We start from the raw sequence: 17,158 nt of genomic DNA, 5'->3' as shown, positions 1-17,158 counted from the left end.
TCGAGGCAACGCTCAGACAATGGACGCCATCTTGATTTAATTTTTAGACTCACTCCCCCAGGGTGACGCTGCTCGATAACCTCTTCTGGTTTATCGCGCCTCCCTTCACACTGAAAGTATTGTCTTATATGTGATTCGTATTTATTTTTGTCTACTGTGTACTTTTGGTATGTCATAAAATAAACTACTGACTACTGACTGACTGACATCTTGTGTCTATTGTTCTCGGCAATTTAACACAACGCCTTATGAGAAGTTCCAACAAAATTATTGAAACATACCTATTATTTTCACTAATATTTTAGATAGAAAATTTTTGAAGTAGAATCTTAGCCGTACATGCTTATATCGTTTCATGTTGGCCAAATTACATTTATAGTACATTAAATTGTCTTTGAAGACAAGTATACCGGTTCCGAGTTGCTTCCCAAGTAAATTGGCCATTCTATCGTCATAATTAACTATTTGACAATGCCGTACCTTATGACGTCACAAATGAAAAGTTGTATTTAATCGTCGAAATTACCGGCCGACCCAACTTTGCTTCAATGGCCGTTTCTATTTTCTGGTTAACATTTTTCGTCTGTCAAGCTCCATAATGCCCAACTGAACAAATGACATTGTAGGATTGTTGCGGAGACATTTTACAGCCTCAAATTGGCGTATCACTCTAAAATATTTGAAAAAATGACCAAAAATGGTTCTACGCTGTGTTTGTGGTCAAATTTAACGCATTAAATAGTTTTTTATTCCTAATTGCGTTATATATTTAGATAGCATATATCTTAAAGTTCAAAATCCACTATTCGGTTTCATTCTAGCCTTTATAACAGCGGACTTATTCGATTCGGTACATCCGTAAATATATACTACTACGTACAACAACAAGACGAAAATTTCCCATAAGACTCCATTGTTTCGCGTTTCCCAAATATGGCACAAGATGACGTCCATGAACTTGTTTAGCATTAGGCAAGTTGGTTGCTGGCCGTTGCCACAGGACGGCGATGAGTCCAGCAATCCTCTCGCACATAATTATCTTCACGGAATTCGAATCTGCGAACCCATGCAGGGTGATCATAGTTGCGACGGCAAGCATATTTCAATGAAGGATATATAATTATCCCTCACGGAATTCAAATCTGCGAATCCATGCAAGGTATTCAGAAGTGGCATGGCAAGCGTATTCCAATGAGGATATTGCGTATTCCAAACCTTAGCACGATGCACCACAACGCCAAGCTGATTTCTTCGGAAAACAATTATCAATCTTCCACCTTTTTGCATTATATAATGAAATGACTATAATATATCTTGCTAATTTTTCCAACTTTGTTAAGATGAAAAAACTCCGATTTCTTTTTTGCTTGGAATTTAAAAACCGACTCCTCTCCTGCCAGTCTGAAACACTTGATGGGGATGAAGAGCAAATTGTTGCCTGGTGAATGTCAACAATCATCGCCGATCCTCCTGGTGAAGGTTTCGGTGTCGTAACGTTTCAGTTGCGCTGCCACAGCTTTAGCGGTTCGAGGTGACGGAGCGCACATTGGCCACTTTTGAACTTCAGACTGGTACCCATATCGTAATAAATAGTCAGTGCAATACGAACAGTGCCGGAATATGGTACGGTACCGGTAGTATACCAGTTGAACTGTGGACTTAAGTCACCGGTAACTTACGCCTGTCATTGAAGTACCGCACCGGTTTGTCGGTAGTCGCCCAGCAGGTCTGCAGCACCCCTATTTAAGAATATATACCGTACCGGTACTGGGGTACCCGTGTTCGTGTAGTTCATTCTGTTAGTCTAATGGGGGAATACCGGTATTACAGTAATACTACGCTGGTAGCATTTAGTTTTTGTTTGTGTGTGTAAGGTTATTCAGTTTTCTTAACCTTGTTATTTTTTGATGATTTGCTTGTTTATTGTTGTATTGCTGGACCAGTCTGCCAGTTGATGGTTGGTGCACTGTACAGCTGTACTAATTTTCTGAGTCATCCAGCTTCTAAGTTTATGCATATTTGCACACTGATGGGTTTAAACTATAACCCCCATTCCAAGACAGCAAGATGGACTGGCATCGCCCCAGAAGTCTCAATCTGACATATTGTCAAATTGTCTTTCAACCACTATCTCGTGTTACTGGTATTTCTTTCATAAACATAATACTGTGGTGGATTTATCAACAATTTATCAGCAATTTATCAACTGATGTATATAATCTTCGACATTCCTAGAGTTGTTTGCGGTTTTATATATTTTTACTCACTGAATATATAATTTGTTTAAATTGTGTAAGATTTCAAATTATTTAGACAACTAAACCCTATAAACTGAATGTTATAATTACCAACTAATGATTAAAGTAGGATATTCACTAATAATAAGAATACAAACTTTGGTGGCGCAGATGAGAATTGTTTTATTGAAAATAACAAAAAACTCAATATAAGCATATTGATCATTGTTAAATTGGCTTCAAAACTGATACAAATTAACAGAAACACATTGCTGCAATTCAAATTGTTGATTAACTAAAATTTAATTAGGGGTATAGTTGCTTTGTTTGAATATTGATTGTGTTCGTCAATATTATCTGAGGATGGTGAGCTGTTCAATACTTGTGGGCTACCTTAAATAGAGTAATATTATTAATTTTGTCTTCCATTTCTTTTTGTCTACAGGGTATAGGCTACATATTCTGTAGTGAATGATGCATATAGCAGTTTGGTATGCTGATAATTGAAATTGATTTTTAATTAGCAATTTAATTTGAGGAACTGGTGGCTTTTTCAACATCTACTTAAATCACTTGAGTTGTCCATTGACATCGCTGTTGATACTGCTTTTTAAAGAAGATCTTCATTAGCAATAATCATGGGGAACAAGAAAAGCAAATTGAAACCCGAAATATTAGAAAAATTGATAAAAGAAACTAAATGTAAGTGGTATGGAGATAGAGAAAATCTTGGGGCACAACTGCAGAATAATTCAAAAAGTTTATACTTTTTATACCACCTTAAGCATACACAAGCGCATTGATTAAGATGAACCCAATAATAATAAGAGCTTGTTAGATAAATTTTCTGAGTTTCTTACCAGCACTTACTTACCGTAATTAGGTTGGTGTTTTTTGGATGAGTCCAATAAATTTCAAAATGATAGTAATATAATGTGTTTTTTAAGAGTGAATATTACTTAAAGTGGTGTAGTAATATAATATATTACTAATTTATATAACTTTTACATCAAGTTTTATGAAAAACGTATAATATCCACTTCATATTTCGCATAACACAAGTTTAAATAATCAACCATAGTAATGGGTATTTATATCGTTACATTTTGACTGATTATAAATTATTTTTCACCATGTATTACCAATAAATTACACATTGGATAACATGTGTAGCATGTATCCAACAGTACTATAGGCTTCAAATCAGCGGGGCCAATATATCCACTGAATCTGATTATTAATACTTTGAGATTGAAATGGCCACTATGGAGAGAATATTCACAAATGGAATGAAATCTTTATTAAAGCATGTACCGATATACAATTCAATTTAATTTGAATACTTCTTTCAATGAGAATAATTTCCTGCTGTCATTATATTTCTCATACAGTCACTTGAATTAAATATGTAATTATGGATTTATTCTGGGCTTTAAATATTTCAGTAAAGTGAAACCTGTATTTTCACTTTAGTCTCTTGGACGCATAATTTTCAAATGGGTTATTGGGATGACTTAAAATTCAAATTTTAATGTATTTTTATATCGTACATCATTTGTAAAAGTGTAGGCTAAACCTGTTTGATAAATTCTTTACAAAAATATGCATCGAATTGCAATATGTTTAATTTTGTTTATTGTATAACTGGGTAGTTTGGTATATTAAAAATTGAAAATTTGGTGTTGCTGTAGTGTTACGTCTACTTCACTATAGCTATTATGCATTTTTCACTCTGCCATAGGCCTTGGGTTATAGTGGCACCCAAATTTTCAACTGTAATTGCATTTAATGTTTTCTATGTGTGAGACGATGGTTGAAGGGTGTTTTTCGTAACTAACCACTCCTGTTTCATGCACCATTCAAGTACAGATGTTTGAGGGTATTATGGGCTATTATAGCAATTTTTCTCCTTCGTAAATATGAAAAAGTCATGTTGAAATAATATTTATCTTTTTAGTTTCAGAGGAGGAACTCAACAAATGGTATAAAGGTTTTTTGAGAGATTGTCCATCAGGAAGGTTGTCGTGTGAAGCTTTCAAAGGAATTTACAAACAATTCTTTCCTCAAGGAAACTCAGAAAAATTTGCTAAATTTGTTTTTACGACATTTGATGAAAATAAAGACGGAACTATTGAATTTGAAGAATTTATGCTGGCATTAAGCATCACATCAAGAGGAACTTTAGACGAAAAATTAAACTGTAAGTTGTTTTCACTCAATAGATGTCGTGAGTTTTTTTTTATTTGATTATATTGTTTGACTTCTGAAGATATTTCAGCACTTTTGGATTCTTTTATTCGTGGAAACAATAATTTAAAATTCAAATGTTACTCATAGCTCTTATATGGAATTATTATTTCGTTGAAATTATTCGTATAAAAAATTGACTTGTTTGCGTAGCTTGAAGAGAATTATGTGAGCTTAAGTCAATTCAATATGATTTATGCATAATGGAAAAGGTTTTATCAAGATTTATGTTGTTTTCTCCAGTCTTATTTGAGGATAAAATGGGTACCCATTTTAGTGTTATGTTATATTCAATGATTTCAGGGTGCATTTTTTTCATAAGCCATAAAACATCTGTGCATTATTGTAATGGCTAAAAAAAGCTTTTCTTAAATTTCTGACATTTTTAATTTCCCTGTTTTGAATTTATTACATTTTTTTAATTGTATTTAGTTTTAAATCAAGCCTTTATAAGAATATTGATAATGAAATTTGCTGGGTGCAAAATAGCAAAAGCGCAAGTTAACATTCTAAAACCTAAAGACTAAAAAGATGCTTGATGCTATTTAAAAAATACTATTTAATATTGTGTTGCTGCATATCTGTTTTAAACTAGTATGTATTTAAGTAACAATATAATATTCACTTATATTTTGTTATTTGCTTGGTTTAGTTTTCAAACCTTTTTTTATTATAAAATGTGGGCAATATTGAAATAATTCTGCTTTGGCTTTAAGAAAATATTAAATTTTGTATTTTCTTGTAATATTATAATAATATAATTATAATATAACGTATTACTTATTCTTCATTTCTTTATTATTCTCCACAGAAGTGCCCAAGATAGTTCTGATAGTATTTCTATATTGATCTTTCATGTTAAGTCTACTGGGATGAAAGTGTATCAGGATATACTATTTCATCTTTTAATGCTATCCTAATAGGCTCCCTTGACGATGTGGTTCTTGCTATATGTATGTAATCCTGTAATCCAATCAGTTCTTTGATAAAAACTATTCTGGAACTGGTATGGATGATCATAATGAGAGTGTTTCAATACACTTTTAATGATAGATCATTCTTGGAGTAAGTTCATTTTTCAATATGAATCAATATATCTTGTCTTTTTTTCTCAGGGGCATTTCAACTGTATGACTTAGATAATGATGGTTTCATAACAAGAAAAGAAATGCTGGATATTGTCAGTGCTATTTTTATGATGGTGGTAAGTTACCTGACTTTACTATAGGGAACAAACATATCACACATTTTATAATAAGGAATTATATAACTAAAAATTGTGTGACAAATAGGCAGTTGAATTTCACCATTTAGGGGACTATGTCTGCATGCTTATACGTTTACATAATAAATTATTGAAGTAAAGTACTGCTGCGTTTGTATTTCATAAAATTGTAAACAGTATGAACGAAACAGCTAAGTTATTGGTAGCGTCATCATTCATTTGAATTGTTTGTTCAAATTATTGCTTTGCATATATATTGACTATGGAATTTGAGAAAAAGATTGGGGTATCTTTCAATATGAAATACACGTATAGAATGAGAAAGTACACTCCGGTAGAGTTCAAAAAAAGTCGTTCGGTATTTTGAATACAGCGGACATAATATACATTCAATTGCAAAGTTATACCCATAATGCAGCTCATATTTCTTTTTTTGCTGTACATATGGTCTTCAATGAATCTCACCAGTTCTACATTATATAGCAATGCTCATTCGCATAACTGGGACTATGGCTTTGTAGAATGGTGAATAAGCAGTGAGAATAGTGTTTTCTCATTGTCAACTAATCGTCTAATCCATTAATTTCTTTAGCCTGAACCCCTCGCTATTTTTGTTAAAACATGGACATGATGAATTGAAAATCAATGCTATACCAGTTCCAACTACTAAGTACTACCGTCTGATCTAATTCACATTTTTTTCGTTTGTTTTCAATCTTCATAACGGCGGACACGGATTTCCAGCTAGCTATTAAATAAATTATGTGCGAAATGGCCTACAGAGAGTTTTCAATCTTCTTTAAGAATAAATCGATGGCCAATTTTTTTTCCACGATACGTCACATTATGATTTTCCCTTGGTCCTTTAAAATGCATTTCGAGGCAAGTTCAGTGACTTATCGGTGGTCATGCTTTTAATGAAAATAAGTAATAATTATATAAACACGGAGTTCTTGTGCATTAATTTGTCATCAAAAATACGCACCCATATAAAAAGTAAAATAAGTTTATGTGTAAGCGTTACTATTGCCTGATCTTGTTAACATTTCGTCTAGTTGAAACTGTGTGCCTGAGAGGCAATTTGAAAATTTCGATTTTATGTGTTCTTTCCGACATTTTTTTTTCAAAAAGACAAAAATCCATATTGTGCTTATTGATGATAAGTCAATGTATTCTAACGTTACATTCAAAAATGCAACTAATAGATCAATAGCATTTGTGGTGATCAACAATGGCTGAATTCAATTTGTCTCACTTCACAATACATCAGATACGGTGTTGTTTATTTTTCAATATCTTTCGTTTTCTAATCTGCTTTCATTATTGGAGTTGGAGATTTTCAACCAAACGCGAAACGTACCTGGTATCGATATTTATCGCGTCTTCAATTATATCAAACCACACTGACGTGTATCAGATTGTTGGGCTTTCTAAACATTTTGTGTGAGATATTATCAACGCTTGTGTTTGCAATTAGAGCTATAGTGTTTAATATTAACCGTGTAGATTTGTTCCGATAACCCGTTGTTGCAATTTACCTATCCGTAGAAACAATTTTAATGAAGATCACAAGTTTTATTGAAGCTTATAATGGGGACATGGAAAGTGTAAAACTTGGAAAATCCTAAACATTAAACACTTGACGTGTCCTCTTAATCTTGATACTATGCTGTTAGTGTTTCATTACAAAATTTTCTGCATTTCTTTGTTCCGTTCATCTTAGGTTATATTACAGACCAGGGCATGTTGTGCGGGCCGCATCCGGTCCGTTGCAAGGTTTTATCAGTCCCGCGAGCAGATTTCTAGATTTTGACCGTTTCTTTTTTATTTACACATGAAATATACTTTAAATGTAAACTTTATTATTGTAATAAAAATCAGTTTTTGTTAGCGATAGAGACACCAGTACCAGCTGATATCTGCAGTCAACGAAAATTGGTCTGCAGCATTTGTTTGTCCTAATAAAACAGATATTTGCCACCCCCATTGCCCTATTGCCCTATCCTATTCGAAGGAAACACAAAATATCGAGATCAAAGAAAATTAATGATGTAGCAATAACAAGATAGTATCTAGCTCTCTACGTCTTCACAATAGTGATTACGCAGGGTTTTATCGTGAGTCTCATCGCGCATTTGAACTCACTCAGGCGCATTAGAATTTCCGGCATACGTCATGTAAATGAGCACGTTATGTCAATTTACTTTGATACAGTTCAAACGAGTTGAAGCGGAATACTAATACATGTAGTTGTCAAAGTTTTCTCCACATGCCAAGGATACTATAATCAGTTGACAATAGCGTGACAAAAATGTGCAAATCAGACCATTGGGGCCTCAATATTTCCTTTTAACGTTTTTTTCACAGGGTAGCGCAGTCAAATTACCGGAGGAAGAGAACACGCCGGAGAAAAGAGTTGACAAAATCTTCAGTCTCATGGACAAGGTAATTATAGTTGATTGCTTCATATTTAACTAATTAGGATAATCAAGCACGTAGGCCGGTAATTGTGGTGTTCGTTATTATTTAATGATGTATATTCGGGGTTAAATGGCTTATGGAAATAATGGATTTATGTAGGTGCTGCCACGGATCTTTGGCACCCAATAATATGAATAAGAAAGAAAATATGGACGACAATCTGTATCTTATAAATAGAACAGTGATTGGTAACTCTATCCAATCTATTTCTCAGCCAACGCTATTCGTTTTCTTGATTGGCACATATTGACACTTACCAATTACACTCCGAGAGTCTACGCTTTAATTAAAGTTAGACTACGCATCGTCTACTAGAAGGATCATTGCTTGCAGTGATCCATTTTCTGTTGAATATTTAATGTACCACTCCTCTTTACACGGCCGTAATCGATATGGCCTAACGAGAGCACTAAATTCAAGATGGATAATCTAATTGTTTCGTTCTACTAAGCAGATGGAAGTTACGCATAACTAAATACTGGGCGTGAATGTTTTACGACCGACCCGTCTCAACCTTCCGCCGTCAAATATTTATGAACGGATTAGCAAAATAGAAAGGATCTTCATCCTTAACGTAAAAATTTAGATGGGCCAAATATGATATCGAGTAATACTTCTTTCCGTCTATCCTATCGTTTACCATGCTTAAATTATATCAAATAAAATTTAATTAAATATAATACAAATTTATTCAATATATATGATATTTTCTCGGACGAGGTGGCCTGGTCGGTAAACTGTGTTCAAATGGCATCTTACGCATCTCGTGTTCAAATCCCATTTCCACCACCTCATTCAAGTTAGATATCAGCGAAAGCTTGTATTGGGCCTTTTTCCGCCGCGAAACAAAATTATATGCACATGGAGGAGGACACATTCAAATGGCGATTTTGATCATGTATCTATAACCATCTCCAACCACTTATGCAAACAAAAAAAGAAATAAATGCACGTACAAAAATTTTTTTGATTGCTTTTTTATATTTGTATCTATGTTACGGCAGAATTTCAAAGAAGTTAATCATATATGTCAAATTTGCATCTTATATGGCGGCAGGCGTATCGTCTTAACTATAAATTGCATCGGAATATTTTGTATTTAAAGAACTCTACAAAAAAAAAATGAAAAACGAATGGATTCGCGATGGACAAAATTATTCCGGTGATTGTGACGGTTTGGTAGCTCTGCTCTAGCCTCCAACAAAGACGGCACCACAAGTTAGATAAATACACTCGGATATACGAACCTCATATTGTCCAGAACCAAATTGTCTAGTATAATTGGACGATGCTTTCACTGGACTTTACTGTTATAACACCTATTATTCTCGTCATCGCCATTCGCCACCATGACGCCAAACTGAATTAATGAAACTCTCGTGAAAATGAAGTCACGGAATTATATGAAAATAATCGTCTATTGTCCATATGTGGCGTTTTAAAAGTACTCCTGCTGTTGAAAATCTTGGCATGATAGGTGAGTAACAATTCTGAAACCGCGCCATTATTGAATATGTCATGTTAAAGGTGTTTCAACCTAATTAAAAATATTGATATTTCCTATTTTGACACATTTTGCGGTGTGGGGTCAATCGATAAAATGATTGGAAACAAACCCACAAGAGAATTTTGTAGATTTCATTCAAATTTGTTTAACAGATTATCGGCATCTGAATTTATAAATGTAAAAGATGGTGAATCTAGAATATGTAGAGTTTGTAGTTTAGTGTTATACGAGGCGTGGTCGTGCGGGTGATATTTCCTTCAATAATAGACTATTGCAATTCGATGGTCTCAAAACAAAAAGGCAAATACCGTAATTTGAAAATGAAATAGGGGTTGTTTAACCTGAACAGTCCATATTTCTAATAGCTCAATTATTGTTCAAAATAAAATTTGAACCAATTCATGAAATCCACCATTTTCGTACTGTTGAAACGGCGAAGGGCAGAATTTCACATTCGCCCTTTTACCGTACTATATTTGTGATATAAATACTTGATATTTGGCGACTTGAAAAGGGCGAAAAGATGATATTAATTTGTTTATGGCGTACGGTTTTACAATGTACCCAAACAATAATGAAAAACTGGTTTAAGTTTTTAAATATTCAGCAAAATATATGAATTGCCGAATAAAGGCACAATTGGATATGTAGAATGATGTAAAAAGGCGAATATATGAATTTGGATATTTTTATTAAAATTTCGGTATTTTCATTCTAACAAAGTTTGTCTTCCTGTTATGAAATTTCAACAAAATTTCAATTTCCAAAAAAACTTCAAAATTTTTATATTGTCTAAAACAATGCCTGCCTATTGCCTATATACTCCATCTATGCTATGTGAATTCAAGTTAAATTTATGCGTTCTTTTTATTACGGATTAGCGAATGTTTCAATGTCTCTAACAAGAGTATACTTCAGAGGACTTCGTTTTTGCTTTATTTTTGGAGCGAAGCGGAAAATCGCATAATCGTTAACGCTGCATATAAATCCCCATGGTAACAAATAATTTAAGCTTGTTAGCGCTTTATTGCTCATTTGCAAGTAATCTTGCCCGAGTTCACGGTTTATGTCAAAAAAGAGATGCAAATACACGGCGTCCTCGGAGTGGAAGAGCTCAAGGTCGATGTGGGAATATTTTAGCAAGATTGTTTTGTGTTTCCCCGTTTTCCTTGTATTATTTATTTTATGTAAACTTGCGAATGTCTACAGCTAAGAACGACGTGACGTGCACAATAAAATCGCGTGAACTTATGTGTTATATTTATATAATTGTAGTGTCAATTTATAGAGTCATAGATCTGCCATTCATTTAACGAAATATCAAATATGTTTTTTACTCATACGCACCACCTCTGGTAAAAACATACGACTATTTGACACAAATGGGGAGTAACTGTAATCTGCTGATTGAATAAAAAATAAATTATGTGTTACAGTATTCATCAATAAGCACTACTACTGATTTTGGTTCTGGGGATGCAGTTTCTGTTTGATTGTTTTTTGAAAAGTTGTCTTCGTTCTATTTGCTGTACATTGTGTGCAAATTGTATACCGAGACATATTTGAAGTTTTCTTAGATACCCAAGTTCCCTTAGAGAACTATTGCTATTTGGAATTAGGAAATTAGCAGCCCAAAAGCTTTTGTTGTGAAATATGGTTTAACGTACGATCACTGCACAGTATAAGATGCATTGAATATTCAACAGTAGTTGCAACCAAAGTGTCTGAAAAATTTCAGTTATTCAACTGCTACTGTTGAATAATCCGTAAGAATTACACCAAATTCATTCGCTAGTTCAAAAATACGTCAGAGACGCATGTATTGGATTTGAGGCGGATGAAATCTTACCGAATCCTGCTCTAATGTAGAATATATTTCATTCAACCACGTGGCATTCCGAATTACGTGGATAAATAGTAAATTTGCTACTATTTTTTGATTATCTAATCTCTTTGTTTCACCCAAAAGGTCAATTAATGCAAAAAACCCATTTTGTCAAACAGTCGGGAGCGCATACATAATTGAGACAGTCGGTATTTGTGTTGGCTCCCAAAAATTGCATAAGCCATCTCTATGAATTATAAATGAACGACTGGCAGAAACAAGACTTTGCGGCCCCTCTAACGAGCGATATGCCGTTAAGATAACACGAAGGTTACGCCAAAGTACTTTTACTGTAAATTGTTATTTTGCTATCGAAAGAAAATTGGACTAAAAAATTATCACTCTTCTCGTAATTAAAAGTATTTGAACAGTTTTCTAATCAAGAGTATTTAAAAACTTTTAAACAAGTAAGAGAAAACTGGTAAATGTGATTAGTGGCCCAAAATTGCCAAATATGTGATTACGCGGCGTGCATTTATGAGAGGTCGTATGGGCGATGATCCCCATCAGAAAATTTATATGTTAATTTATATGTCGTGTAAAGAATCCGTAGGCCATTGTTCAAGTGTTTATCGTCCTCATATTCCATATTTGAAAGGATGTTTCGAATTGACTGATTAATGGCGCAAATGATAAGAATCATCCATAGCTATTCACTCAACGTGTTCGTGCAATAAGTAACCTCCCACACAGCGCAACTTCCGACTCATTAGTAGTTGCTACTATTTATATCTATAACAAAGTTTGGCTGTACAGTACAGAAGAAATAAATTTCTTTTTCTTATGATCATATTGGCTTGAACGTATTACAATTACGCTATTTGGAATTTAACATATTGTACCTCGTATATTTTCAAATTACGTTAAAAATAGCGCTGGTGGCAGTTGTATCGACTACAATTGATATACACGTAACAACTCTAAAATAAATTTTCCGTATAGCTGGCAGATGTGTAAATATTCTGCATTTCTGTAACACCCTTATGTCGCGGGGGACCATATCTCCCCCAAGTTGTAAACTTTGATTAACACGGTCCGAAAGCCCTGTTTCAACATAAAATATGCTGTATGGAATTTTTGCTCAGTCATACGTTTGCCAACTCGTATTTTTTTATTGTTGTGGTTTCCTGAACTTCTGTTTGTGTACGGTTGTGTACACAAATGTTTCAGCAATTTAGGTCGCTTTGCACAAAAGTTATGCTCCTTCTATTAGAGTATGTGTCAAATGACTGTTTTATTTTATTTTTTTGTGGTACCCTGTATCTGTACAGAAGTGTTTCTACTGGTGTAGCATTTTATAGTCAATCACATTGTATTCCCTAGGCCTAGATCATTATTTACGTATAATTCTTAGATATCATTGCTTTCACGGCCATATTATCCGGATCTCACCCGAGCCTCGCGCCCCGCGCCTACGCTACCACCATACCCCCAGTCATTTTCGGCATAGCAATAGTCGCTATTGAGTGCATGCTTACAGCATACATTCTTCAACTATAACTCTTACTTCTTCAGAATAAAGACGGTCAACTCTCCAAAGAAGAATTTTTGGAAGGAGCGAAAAACGACCAATCGATTGTGCAAGCACTCACAATGTACGATGGCATGGTTTGATCTGCGTGTAAAAACGTCCCGGAAATTCCTATTGAACATCCGAATAACTACCCACATTGTTCTTAACAATTTCTTATTGAAACTTTTTCCCAGGCGACGCATGAAACACTCGCTTTGGTGTGTTATCGTCGTTGCTTATCCCAGATGTTTTCAATGTCCAACGGAACTGTACCGGACAGATAGTATCGCGTAATCGTATAATGGAGTTATGGTACTGTAATCTTGTATATGATCCAGTCTACCTTACTTCGTTGTAGTGATTGTTGGCTAAGTTTGGTTTTGGCTGTGATGCTAAGAGTAAGAAATTTCAAATTATAATATTTGGTCTTTTTAGCTAGCTAGTTTGGACTAAATTTACGAATATTACAAAATTGAAATGGATCTTATTGATCTTTTTCAATTTTTTGTACCACGTTTTTATTTATTCCTTTTCATACCTATTTTTGTTGCAGTATTTTTTTTTCACAATTCTTCATAATTTTGTTAGTCCCCTCAACTAAATCTTATAATATTATTTTTTTTTTTATTCGCTTAAGAACTGCGTCAACACTGTACACAGTCTTCAATTATCCCTCAAATCAGGTCTGTGGGGTCGTGAAAAATATAAAATCAATTCCTGACTATAAGTTGAAAAAAATGAAAAAAAATTTGACTTGCTGCTTCCGACTTCAGCTTAATCGTTATTTCGGATCCAGCTCCGAACTCCCGTTGAAATCGAATTTTGATAATACAAAAAATTTGGCGTTTGCAAACCTTATTTAATGAACATAGTCAACGTAAAGAAACAGTCGACCTAATTTTTTCAAATTTCTGTAAAAAAATTATGACTTCCGATACGACCAAATTTCGACACCGACGCCGCAACCCTGCCCTCAACGTCAACATAAGACTGATCCACGTCACAATAAAAACTGCTACCGGTAATTGTTGCACATTTGTGCGTGCTGTCCACAGAATAAAATATCCATCTACTAGACACAGTCCCATCTATAAAAGCTATTCTCTTGGTAAACCGCAGTCAAAATATTTAGGCCAATTTATTCATGAAATTTTGAACAGCTCTTGTTCCATCAAAATAGCAGATTTTGCTATCTATGGCTACATGTGGGAGTACTTGCAGACTTCAAATTAGCTCAAAAAGACCACGAAATAAACGTATCGGGGTCGATATTACCTAATGGTTTTGGTAGGTTTGGTTATGTTGGATTGGTAACCCAACCTTCCAGGTTTTCTTAACCTGGCTTAAAGATAAATAGGACCAAGGAAAACAGAGTAATTTATATATCAACTATTAGTTATTATTATTAATAAGTGCTGGGAAATAATAAAATAATACCCTCAATTCAGTTAATTTGGTCCTTTTTGTTGATCGACATTGGCCTATAATTCGTAAGATTTTGCTTTTCACAATGTATTTTCTGGTTATATTCGATAAAAAGTATATTTAGTGTATTGCTTACTTACATCTTAGGATGCGGCATCTGTTTTCGTCGTTACGATGGCACCTGCGTAATATATTTTACGTCCCGAAAGATAAACGGATTATCGACGTTAATATTAATTTGTTTTTGCGATAGACGGATCCAGTTTTAAAAACAGGCTTTTCCCACAGACCAAGTACGGTGCACAGACATATCGAGCGATAAAATCACCTATTATCTAAGGCCCACACGCGATCAATTAACAGTCTATGCTCGGCGCAATATCAAAACAAATACATGACGTCATTATTCTAAACGTGTCAATTTCGTAAAAACAAGCATCGTCCCGGGCTGTAGTTAAAGAGGCCTTGTCGGAAATGGAAATGAGTTTTCTGTCTGATAGAAATTATTTTTTTTGCCGAAAGTTTTTTAATATTAATGACTCGTCGGTGCCCGACGTCGCGACTCTTACACTTTGCGGTACAGAGAAACCGTCGACATACTTAAAATAATGTGGATAATTTTCTTCCACATTCGTTTTGTAAATTTTTAAATATGTTATTTAAAATTTATACGACAAATCGAAGGAGAATAACACACACCGCATGAAAATAATGTGACACACCAACGCGAAAATTCCACTGCATATTTTTTTCAAAAATCCAAATCTCGGTACTTCTCCAATGCGATTTGACAAATTAATATTGGTTTTACAAACGGAACAGTTAACACCAGCAGGATCAAAGCGAAACATATGGGTAACCAAGTAACGCACGTCTTTCATTTTTTCTTCCAGTTTTTTTTTTCTATCGAACTACATAGGCAAAATCTGGACCTAGCATAAAACTTCGATTCACGCATTTTATTGATAAAAATAAAAATATGAAGATTATGAATACTTTCAAAGGAATAAATTGTTCATTCGGATCGGATGTGTGCTGTTTAATTATTTTTACTTGAGGTTCAAAAGATAGCATAAGCTCGTAACAACATATACATTGACTTTGGAAATCTGCCAATCAATTCACCTGAACGGTACTTTACTCAATTACAATTAACGATCCGTGGTCTGGGCAAGAGATCGAACGAACATTTTTACTCGGAAATATATTATCAATTCAGCGCGGAATAGGTTCCACGGATTTCTGAACTTCAGTCAGGGCAATTTTCTCGTTTGCTACAGCCAAAAACTCAAACAACGCACAAAAAAATAAAAAGTTCAGACATAAACCTTATATACAAACGTTCATATGAGTAAAGTAAACATGTCAGAATGAGCACTTATATATGCTTGGTAATGGTCCAATAATTTGAGAAAACAAACTTTGGTAGTCAAAATATGAATTGACCAACAAGATGTGCACTTTATTAAGATCGCGGTCATTTTTACCTGGTTGATAATAGGGAAATGTCGCTTCTATATTCATGCCTTATACCTTCAGCCTCCGTTTAGTAATATATTGGAAGTCTGTGGTATAAAAGTTGTATTAGGTGCGTAGATGTATCTAGAATTGTTTACCTATAGTTGCTATGTTTTTTTTTATTTTAGCCACCTTATCTATTTTGGGTTAGACGAATCAATACAGTCTCTGACGTTTTTTTTTCGAGATACCAATTGCACTACCGCGTCAAATTCTGATGCTTCATTTTATTTTGTTTAATCGCAGTACATTTTCCATGTCAACTCAAAATGAACCGATTCTCCTATTCTACTTGATTGAAGTCACAAAGATATGACGTAATATTCTTCAAATGTAAATTTCTAAATGTTTACAGTGGTTACGAATTTTTCTGGTGTTTTTTTGTCTATGAATGTATATGCGTTGCACTTTCATTAGCATAGAAATTATCTTTTTTGTAACTTATAGCTGAAATAATTTTGTGTTAGAGATTAATACGTAATAAACTGTGTTTGTGTTTTCTGTAAGTTATATATTATTAATTTATGTTGATATTTACTAATTGATGTTTTTGGCAATTGAAATTTTGATATCCGCTTTTCGCTTTTGATTATTGCCAGGCAATATTTGAATATTCATAAAGGATTCAGAAAATAGGAATATGCCTAATTTTTATGAATATTATTGGGCTTGATGTACAGGCCTTACTCCAAAGGCAATTAAGATTAAATCAAATTTAAAGTGAATATAAGTTTGTTAATTATGCGAAATATTCCGTGACGTATTTTTATGTTGGATATCCGTTCAAAATGGATAACACCATTCAAAAAGAATCCAATGAAAATGGAGTTTTAAGATAGAAATGCCAAGGCGAGCCGTTATTCCTATTGTTTGTAGGTTCGGATTTGTTGATATTTACTATAAATTGATATACTATATAATTCGTCTTAATTGGACGTTTTTTCTAGTTTCAATATTTTGAAATGGTGCTGATGCGATGTGCTTGAATTTTTCTTTCTTTGTTGTCATTATGGTGTGAGTGCAATTCATTTTATCCAGCAAGTACTTTTGCACGTTTGAAAATTGACTAATATGGTTGAAAGGTACAATATATAGATATAGCAGTAATTTAAGTATGATA

The 17,158-nt window shown here is 33.9% G+C and overlaps 1 protein-coding gene and 1 long non-coding RNA gene across 3 annotated transcripts in view; both read left to right on the top strand.

Annotated features, from left to right (window-relative positions):
• Positions 1-17,158, top strand: part of LOC144422777 (uncharacterized) — a 124,100-nt gene that overhangs the window by 1,883 nt on the left and 105,059 nt on the right. The window lies entirely within an intron of this gene.
• Positions 2,668-17,145, top strand: LOC120344231 (neuronal calcium sensor 1-like). The gene is made up of 5 exons (XM_039413351.2): positions 2,668-2,939; positions 4,195-4,437; positions 5,600-5,688; positions 8,077-8,154; positions 13,098-17,145. Exons 1-5 carry the CDS (start codon positions 2,876-2,878, stop codon positions 13,194-13,196), a joined length of 573 nt encoding a protein of 190 aa, XP_039269285.2. The 5' UTR covers positions 2,668-2,875; the 3' UTR covers positions 13,197-17,145.

The sequence above is a fragment of the Styela clava genome, chromosome 5 (genome assembly GCF_964204865.1).
Source record: "Styela clava chromosome 5, kaStyClav1.hap1.2, whole genome shotgun sequence".
Taxonomy (NCBI): domain Eukaryota; kingdom Metazoa; phylum Chordata; class Ascidiacea; order Stolidobranchia; family Styelidae; genus Styela; species Styela clava.
This window is presented reverse-complemented; position numbering and strand designations above follow the sequence as displayed.

What these genes read in the sequence shown, in the direction of transcription:
- LOC120344231 (XM_039413351.2), top strand. Translation starts at nt 2,876, where the DNA reads ATGGGGAACAAGAAAAGCAAATTGAAACCCGAAATATTAGAAAAATTG. An exon ending in ATTGATAAAAGAAACTAAAT is followed by an intron (nt 2,940 to 4,194) that starts GTAAGTGGTATG and finishes TTATCTTTTTAG; the next exon opens with TTTCAGAGGAGGAACTCAAC. An exon ending in GTGCTATTTTTATGATGGTG is followed by an intron (nt 5,689 to 8,076) that starts GTAAGTTACCTG and finishes TTTTTTTCACAG; the next exon opens with GGTAGCGCAGTCAAATTACC.